Source organism: Egretta garzetta, unplaced genomic scaffold (genome assembly GCF_000687185.1).
Source record: "Egretta garzetta isolate BGI_Z169 unplaced genomic scaffold, ASM68718v1 scaffold693, whole genome shotgun sequence".
NCBI lineage: Eukaryota > Metazoa > Chordata > Aves > Pelecaniformes > Ardeidae > Egretta > Egretta garzetta.
The window spans coordinates 485,631-495,545 of NW_009259178.1; the positions used below are offsets into that span (position 1 = coordinate 485,631).

General features: G+C 39.6%; 1 protein-coding gene across 1 annotated transcript in view; it reads left to right on the top strand.

Moving 5' to 3' along the window:
* SLC44A1 (solute carrier family 44 member 1) overlaps nucleotides 1-9,915 on the top strand; it is a 159,987-nt gene that overhangs the window by 97,812 nt on the left and 52,260 nt on the right. The window contains exon 2 of the mRNA XM_009635603.2: nucleotides 9,117-9,206. Coding sequence (XP_009633898.1) covers nucleotides 9,117-9,206 — 90 coding nt within the window. The remainder of the gene's footprint in view (nucleotides 1-9,116; nucleotides 9,207-9,915) is intronic.

Consider the following 9,915-nt stretch of genomic DNA (forward strand, 5'->3'; position numbering starts at 1 on the left):
GTCCCCGAGCCGCGAGCGACCGACCGAACTAACTAACCCCCCCCCGAGCATGACGTTATATGGTATGGAATAGCTCTTTGGTCAGTTTGGGTTAGCTGTGCTAGCTGTGCTCCCTCCCAGCTTGTTATGCACCTGGCCGAGCAGGAGAAGCTCAAAAAGTCCTTGAGTAGTCTGAGCACTACTTGGCAACAGCTGAAAACATCAGTGTGTTATCAACATTCTTCTGGTACTAAATCCAAAACACAGCACTATGCTAGCTACTATGAAGAAAATTAACTCTATCCCAGCCGAAACCAGGACAAACTTCCATAAAAATGGGTGTTTAGACACCACTGTGATTTGCATGTCCTGTAAGGCAGTCCCTTTTGGAATTGCCCAGAGCAGTCTGGGCTGGTTAATCCAGAGGACAGTGTCATCATGGAGAGCGCTTGCAGGGAATGGTGTGAGCTGTTTTCCTTTCTTTCTAGAGATGACTGCCACTTGCAGCTGTAATGGTATTACAGTGGTAAACTCACTCGCCCCTGGAAGTGGGAAATGTAGCTTCGGTTCTGTAAGTCTGGGGGAGTTCAAGCTTCTGCCTCCCAGGAGAATGCTATTGTTGGCAGCCTCTTTGGGGCGGGAGCAATACTACTCTTCTTCAGAGGTAGATCCAGGACAAGTCTACACTAGGAACTTCCTGGTGTGTTTATGGAGGTATTTTTATTGATACAGCATGGTTCATTCTTCCAGGGAAGTGGTATAGTTTAGTAGAGTAAAAGTCTGGGTGCATGTTCCTCCTCTAGTAATGGAGGCATAATTTGCTGTATGATAAATCTGTTTTACTGTGAACCTGAGGGAATCATCTGAATTCGTGATAAATTGCAGTAAGCTACTGCTTGGTGCTTTATCTGAACACCTGTAGGTCAGGCACAGGAATTCTGTAGATAATAGTGAGTATTTTAACTAGGGCAACTTTGCACAGTGTTCTTAGGCTTCATGGTGCAGTAAACTAAGGGTTTGCTATAAAAAAAATTGTAAGGTAGTTGATGAAGTCATGAGTTTTAACACTTCAAGACTTCTCTTTGGAACTAAACCAGAGTGCATTCACCACATGAGGATTTTACAGAGAGCTGGTTTACAAGAGTTGCTACTTTTGTTCTCAGAAGTGTACCTGTGTGGGGAAGTGAGTGTGGGGTTTTGGGGGCGGTGTTAGGTTTTGGGGGCTTTTTTAGGAACAGTGTCATTCAATCTTCAGAGTTATAGGAGATCCTAGAATAATTATAGACTTCGTTCTCACTAGAGGTAACAAGCACAGACCTTCATATTGGTGTTGTCAGGAACTCTAGGCTGTGAAGATGTTAAAAAATGTCCATGTCTTTTTCCCTCCCTCTCAGTATGAATTCCTTTCATGCAATGTCTTTAACAGATTAAAAGTTGCCTAATGCTTTTGTTTGAAAATGTGGAACAACTTGCTAGATTTTAATTTTATATTTTAATGTTTTATACACTTGTTCAGGTATTATCTGCTAAGCTGGCCATGTATGCAGAGAAATGCTCTGTTCTTCATGACAGAGTTACTGATTCATGTTTGTAGTGAGACACACTTAGTCTGTACCTGTCATTGGTATCATGTATGTTTCAACCATTCTGTGGTCAAAATGTAGTTCAGGTGCAGCATACTGGTCATCTCATCCACCGCAGGTTAACATTCATAAAGAAAGGAGAGGAGTGGCTGGTAATTTAATTTGCTGTCAAAATGGCTGCAGCTGCTTATGAAATAGGGGACTTATGTCTTGGGTTTAGGCTTCAGGTTATAGCAATCCAGAAACATTCTGAAATATTAATGGTTGGAGTCAGGACTCATTTGCTCTTCCTCTTTAGGCTCTAGAATTAAGGTCTGTTCAGAGGTGGAAGAATTTTCATTAGGACAATATACAGTTGCTGCTAGTTTTTCAACAGCTGAATAGTGCAGAAAGGTGTGCTGTGTCTTGGACAGAAAAACGCCATGCTCTCTGATAAACTGGAGAATCGCATTCTTGCATTGGAAACGTTTTGGTGAACTAGTAAATTATGGTTGTTCTTCTTCATACATGGTATGCTTCATGGTAAAGGCCAGCATGTGATTGGGACTGTTCTTCAGCTTGTAAAAATATGTAAAATGAGTTAAGGTCACTAGGAAATGCTGGCAAATGTTTCAAGAACTGTCTTTTTATTTTTTTGGCAGTGTGGGGATGTTTCAATAGCATGTGAAGTTGTAGTTTTAAACTTAGCATGTAGGACAACTTTGGACCAGATGACTTCTTGGTAGCAACCTCTTTAATGTGACTTGCCCGTTTCCCAAGGAGAACTCAAGAGTGGACCATACCTTCCATGTCATTTTGTGGTGTGCACAATTCTGAAGCATTCAAGTTGCACTATAGGTGTAAATGACTGTATTATGTACTCCCTGTGCTATTGAAATAAACTGAATGCTATTCATACCATCAGTTGAATCTCTGGTGCTTTATCGGAACCAGCCTTCCTTCTAGGAAAGGTGGGTTCTGCAGGGCTCAGTGGCAGTTTCCCACAGAAGATCCCAGTCAGGGTGAGTATCCCTTTTTGCCTCTGAAGTACTGTTTATTAATGCTATGTGCACACTGTGGCGGTTTGTCTCCTATGTAGATAGCTGAATTCCTTGATTTATGCATGCAAACAGCAGTAATTTCTATTTACTCTCCTGTATTGACCTACAGTTGCGTATACTCTGAATCCAGATGTTAAATCAAGGGGGTAAAACAACAGAGAATTGAAAGGGGATGTAGTTAGATGAATGTGGTTCTTAGTATGGAGTTTTATAATGAATTATTCTACATCAGGAATAATATCCCTGAGGATTTTTAAAAGTACAATAAAAACTATCCTTTCATTTAAAAAGAAAAAAAAACCCTGAAATACTTGCAACCCAAATTTTTTAGTATCTTGTCATTATTGAAACTGGTTAGAAATCATAACAATGAATATTCCAAGTTTTTCTACAATGACTCTTGGCAGAGCAAAACAAAACCTAAATTAATTAAAGCCATTTGAAAAGTTAACTTATGTAATCCTTTTGTAGTAATTTAAATTGCTGGAAACTTATGTTTAAAAAAAAAATGTTTGTCACAGATTACATACACATTTCATTCCTTGAGGAAACTACTTGTCATCCATTCTGCCACACGCCCCCCGCCCCAATAACTCTTAATAATCATTGATCCAACTTAGCTAACCTGGCAGTGGTAGCTAATTCAGCAGTGAAAGTTGATTCAAAGATTCAGTTGTGTTCCTGTGAGCTTAATGAAAGACTGAGGTCAAACTGTTGCCACAGAGGAAGGGGCTGTAACAAAAGCCCAGTTATCCTTAAATATCAGAAAAACTAAATGAGAAGGAAAAAAAAAAAAAGATCAGGAATTGTTTCCACTGCATGACGATCCATGATCAGAACTTTCCCTGTGTTAGATATCAGAGGATCTGATTGTACTGTGCAGAAAGACCAAAGGAAATCAATCTTAACTAGTTCCATGGCTTCTAGAACTCTTGATTCATTTTTTTAGCTGGGTTCTGCGCTTAAAAAACAAAATAAACATAACATGCCACTGAAAATAATAGGCACAGACACCATTTTGAGGAACAAATGAGAGTTCAGATATTCATCCATACCAGTGTTTGTAATTGACAGCCTAACACAACAGTTCTGTGAAAGGAAAATGGACCTTAAATTTTCTCTTATTTTGTAAATGATCCTAGGGAGAAAATCTTTGTAAAGGGTGTGCAGTTGCTGTCATGTTTGAGATATTAAGAACTTGGAAGGTGGATGTAATATAGAAGGGAGACTAAGGGCCAGAAGAAGTTAAAAATTCAGTGTGTACTGGTGAGAGGAGAGTAGTGGATGGATTTATTCTGTGAATTTATCCAGCCTTTAAGGAAGGGTCAAATAATGAATGTATGTAAATGGTGAAAGCCGTGGTGAAGGTTCCATATGCTAGGTCTGTGTCTGGCAGTACTGTAACCCACCAGTGGAAACAACAGCAGTTTCAGAAATCGTAAGTGGTCTGAAAAGGCATGTCCCTGAGGCATGGTATGAGCTGCTAAGGGGGGGGGAATGGGCCAAATGCTGAAGTGCCCGAGTATGCTAGGATCTGAAGAAAATGGTAAACCTAGGCTTGATTGTTTAGATGAATGAATCAAAATGCCATGTCTTCTATTCAGTATTTGAGAGAAAAAACATGGCTGTTTCTAAGCGTAGAAAATAAGCAAGCTTATTCTCAATGCCTGCAAATACAAAACTGGATGTTTTGCAGCATCTTCGTCTTGTGTTAGAACCAGGTTCAAAGAAAAAAAGAAAATAACCAAAAGAATGTATTGCTTTTTAAGAAGGAATGTCAAAATGAATTGTGCACATCTCTGTTTAAAAACTTCCAACTTCTGTGTCTTATTTTCTGTTATTTTTGACTTGAAGTGGAACTGATTTAACCCAAATGCTGAAGTAGAATAATATTGGGTCACTATCTTTCATCTGCATGTAAGGTTTTATCTAGCATTACTTGAAAGTAGGGGTAATGAACAATTTGTCCTGGATGCGGACCTTCCAGGAGTTCAGAGCACCTGCATTTGGAAGCCTTTCCTTGTGGCAGAATGGCATAGCTCATGTAACTGGTATCTCATGAAGTTTAACTCCATTTGGCTTTGCTGGTTGTGGACAGTGCTTTAAAATTTTGTCTTCTCTCGGCTTTCTTAACACTGTGTATGGTATTCCTGGAGTTAGATTAGCAGTTTGGAACACTGGTCTTCCTCATGACTAATGAATCTTCCTATAGGATTTTGATGGGTCATCCTTTGTCCTGGGTCTCTTTTGAGACTCATTTGGGGCTGAAAAATGTGAGGGTTGTATTTGTTTATTCTGGTTTGGTTTTATTTTTTGTCATTACACGAATGAAGCTATGACTGTTTTTACAACCTGTGTGTTCGTATGCAAATCAGAATAGTCCTATACTCTCCAGTTGCTAGCTTAAACTCACTAGCCAAAGTAAAGCCTAGAGTCTAACTTCTCCCCATGTCTTCTTTTCGTCCAGTGGATTTTACTCGTGCTAGTTATTCACTGGGTTGTCCTTAACTCAGCCCATCTGTCTCAGCAGTAGCTTCATTTTCTTCTTCCTGAAACATAGTCTGACCACCACAAGATTTTAGGATTTCTTTCTGCTGATGCCTTTCTCATGATGTTGCAACATCCTCTGTTGATGGCAAATTCCGTCTTTATCCTGATCTTATTCATATCTTTGCTACTTACGCACAGCTTGATTATCCATACATATAATACTGCAGATGTTCTTGGCTTCTTGCTTCAGCCACATCGCTCCCAAATTGTACATTGCATGAGACATTTTGTGTTTAAAAAAATTCTCTGTAACTCCTTGCACCTGTAGTCTCCTGCTGACATGCCATGTTTTTACACTTTTCTGAGCTCTTAGGTGTGTGTTGCGCTCTGGTGGGGGCAGGTGAGTGCTTGTGTGGTAGCACCCAGTACAGCTGTTACAGTTAACAGCAAAAGTGGTAATCATTGGTTTTGTGCTATGCTGATACCTGTGAAGAAGTGTATTACAGTATGCAGAAGAGATAAATTCAGACCTGCTACTTGGTGCTGCAGAGGTATAGTTTGGAAGTGACAGGGAGAAAGAAATCTGGAGGGGGCTGGTTCTATGTTTGTTCTGAAGTGATTGGGTGCAATGAATGCCAAGAAAACAGCCCGTCTTTATTTTGCGTTTGCATACAAGTACCTGCTCTCTCGAGCTCTGGATTCAACTAGGAAAGCCAACAACTGATGTTCTGGCATTCTTCATGCTTCTCTTCTACAAGAGAAAGCCTAACTTCAGACATCCAACTTTCTAGATGTGGAATTAAGATGGAATTGTAAAATTGTGCTGTGCCCAACAGTTCTGATTTGTTTTTGAGAAGCATTGAGTTTGCTAAGTCTTCTGCAAAATGGACAGATGTAAATTTCTGAACGACACTCATTTGGGTTCTTCAGTAAATAACTCTCAAAATCAGCACAGAAGAGCTGTTATGGGCAGGAAAAGTGTTCCCAACCTCCAAGTCTGTCTTGGAGAGATAGGCTATTTTGCCTGCTTTCCACTCTTGACAGGTAGTGTTTCTTATTCTCCATGCTGTCATAACGGTGCACAGGTAGTCCTGTGCTTTGTTAAGTGCAAGAATATCTGTAGAGAGCATAGCCTAAATTGTGAAAGCTCTGTTATAAGAGAAAACTTTAAATGAATCGAGTGATTTCCAAAAGTCTTTTTCCTCTAGGTTATCTATCTAGATATCTTGCATCAGGAAATACTGAAGGCTCTTAATCTGTCTAGAGGAAAGGCTGAAATCAGTAGAATTGCTGATTTGGGATTGCAGGCAAAGCATATCTGCTAAAATTTTATGGTATTTCAGTACAACGGAGACAAAGCATAGTTTCCAGACTGCAGGACAAACAACATTTGTTAGACCTTATGTTGACCACAGATTAGCAATTTGTGTTGCCCAGGCATGAATACCATGGTCTGAGTAAACGTCTAAGCATGTAGAGGGGACAGGGAGTAGTCACTAGAGAGACACGGATACCAACATAAAAGATGAGGATGAAGGGCTGTGAAGCTATGGAAGAAAATTCAGTGGGAATCCAGAATACAAGGAAGCAACAGAGAAGAAAACAGCAGATAAATAAAGGCAGCCAGCCTGGGTTGCAGCAAGGTTGGGAGAGAAGAAAGATTGGATAGGCTACTGGAGAAGGCTGTTGTTCTAAAAATGTATCATTTCATACCATGTTAGTATGCTAGGAGGTTAAATTGAAGGCTGGTAAGTATCTAGTGCCTTTTGAGTTACCTCCCAGGGTACTTTTTGTTTGAAATACCTTCTTTCTTATTTTTTTTTAAAAATTTATGGTTTGGAGCAGAGTAAAGGCTATGGGCACAGAATTAATTCCTCTGTGACACCTTCTAACTAAGTGCTACACCATGGCATTTCAAGTTTCTTTTTCACATACAAACTGCAGTCCACTTAGTAAATAAAAAGGATTACTGATGGTAACTGTGACTAGTCAGACAACCTAAATCTTTGCCAGAGCTATTCCAGAGGATGTCCACTGGCTTTTAAAAATCCTATTAAAAGATTTTGTTTGCAGATGGTACAGAGAGGATAAAAAAACCCCAACAAAACAAACAAACCACACTATGCAGTGCATCTTACTGCTTCGTCTTTTGTCAAGGGCAGCTGACTATTAAGGTGCAGCAGTAGCTGAAATTTATCTGCTGTTTGTAAATAAAGGTAAATTTCTAAAGAATCCAGAGTTGGTGGAGTGGATATAGGAATAAGCAGCATAAAGCTTTACACATTTTATGCAATTACGATTATGGTAATTATAACTATCAATGTCACAATCTTTTTGTAAGTGTTATCTTTGAATAGTGTGCTGTTCTTAAGTGTGAACTGCCAGGATCAGAAGACAGTTTTGTTGAATGAGTGTAGTAGAGTGCATAATGTGACCTTTTAGCACCTCACTGTACTGTTTATTGAGTAAAATAAAAAGAAGTTTGGCTGTCCAGAACTCAGAGTCAGTTTGCACCATTTGAATTAAAAATATATAAATCATAAAATATAAAAATATATAAATCATCTGCAAGTGGAACTTTTTTAATACAGGATTGCAAAAGTAGCATGGAGCTCCCTAATGCAAAGCCAGACTACTTAAAAGACTGTGCTTTTTGAAGCATGGTGCATGCAGGTTTTCATTTATATTCTACCCAGTTTGTAGTTATCTAATGGTAGTATTTGAAAAGGTTGCTTTGTGCTTGTGAATTAGCAAAACCCAAAGTCACGCATACCAAAAAGCCACCTTGGTAATATCATGAGTTGCATGCTATAACTTTTTTTGATGAAAATCTGCAAAAATACATACTGGAGATAAAAGCTGTTGACATTTCATCCACCCATTCTGTTTTAATCCAGTACTAACATTTGCTACCTGGTCAACAAAGTCTTGAAGATGCTTCAGAGTCTTGAGATGAAAAATAAATTCAAAATTTGAATAGGTTACCCTTTTTGCTCTGTCTCTGGAGAGGGTTGTATTGTATTCTCCCTATATTAATCTCCTTTTCTTCCTCAAGTATGAAAACACTGTGTGCACTTTTTGGGTCTTAGTAGATATATATGAACAGTTAGTGTCTGGGAACTAATTGAAAAAGGTTGTCTTTGTAACTGTATTTTTAAACGTAGATATAACTCATGTGTTTGTTACAATAAATTCTCATGTGGTGGTTAGTTTTGTGCTACAGCCAATGCTCATTCTTTCCTTAAAATCATTCTTTTCTTAAAAGCATTTTGCCTGGATGGCAAAATGACTGTTTTTAACAGACTTTAATTATCTTAGCAGTGTATACACACTTGAGAAATTTTACCTCATGAGAGGGAAACTATTTGAATTGCTTACAACTGCCTCTTTATACTTTGCAACAGAGCCTCCATCACTGAGTATTTCAACCTTTAAGCACATGACTTTCCTTTCGGGCACCTGGGCAATACTGACTAGGGATTTCTTTGCTGAAATGTGAAGCTCAGCTGCCTCTTGGCAGGTAGAGAACTGTTCCTTTAACAGCAATTTATTACCTCCTTTCTACATGCACTGTACTTGTTAAACCTGCCAATAGTGTTTTAAAACTTAGGAGCTTTTGAAAAGTTTAACCTTTTATCCTTCTTGGAAAGCAGGTTACTGGAAGGTAGCTGTGGAAGACTGCAATGGCAGATATTGTTGATTCCATGCCATTAGCTTCTGTTTTCTGTTCATAAAAAAATAAGTTAAAATAACCTGCTTTGTGGATAAATAGCTGTAAATTCCTGGGTAAATTACCTCTTTTCTTGATAAATAATTCTTTGTCGATCTAGCTTCCAGTGGAGGCACTACTTTTGAAGTGTCTTTCATAAGCCTTACTAAGTTTTTTGGCCAAGCTGCTTCAGCTATATCAGAAAGATGACTCCTGCTGTATACTAATGCCCTTGGGAATAGTTTTCTGCCTCTTTCTGTTACAAGCAGAAGACAAAAAAGTGTTGTTAACCCCATCTCTCTCTTCTCACATAAGAGCTCCAAGCGAGAATGGAAGCCTCTGGAGGACCACAGCTGCACAGATGTACCATGGCTGCTCTTATTCATCCTCTTCTGCATAGGAATGGTGAGTAAAACTCAAAGGATTCTGTGAATGTTACATAGCTGAAGAGTTTGCATTCATTAGAAAGAAGTTTTAAAACCCTTCAGTAACTTAGTCACTGGGTAAGGTCAGGATATACTGGCGTGGGAACCATCAGCTCTAGAACAGAAATGGATAGTATGTACGCATCAAAGGCCTTTGGGTAGGGATCCATAATTTACTGTTTGTGCCAGTTCTTGCTCCAGTTCCTCTTCGCCTGAAACTCCAGTTCCATTTGTAAGCAATTTGCAGTCTGGTGAGGTATCACTGACTTATGTTCCTTATGGGACTGTGGATGTCCCAGGAATCATAGAATCATAGAATGTTTTGGGTTGGAAGGGACCCCTAGAGGTCATCTAGTCCAACCCCCCCTGCAGGAGCAGGGACACCGCTAACTAGATCAGGCTGCTCAGAGACCCGTCCAACCTGGCCTTGAATGTTTCCAGGGATGGGGCCTCCACTACCTCTCTGGGCAACCTGTTCCAGTGTTTCACCACCCTCATTGTAAAGAACTTCTTCCTTATATCTAGTCTAAACCTACCCTGGTTTAGTTTAAAACCATTACCCCTTGTCTTGTCACTGCTGGCCCTACTAAAAAGATTTTCCCCGTCTTTCCTATCGGCCCCCTTTAAGTACTGAAAGGCCGCAATCAGGTCTCCCCGCAGCCTTCTCTTCTCCAGGCTGAACAAGCCCA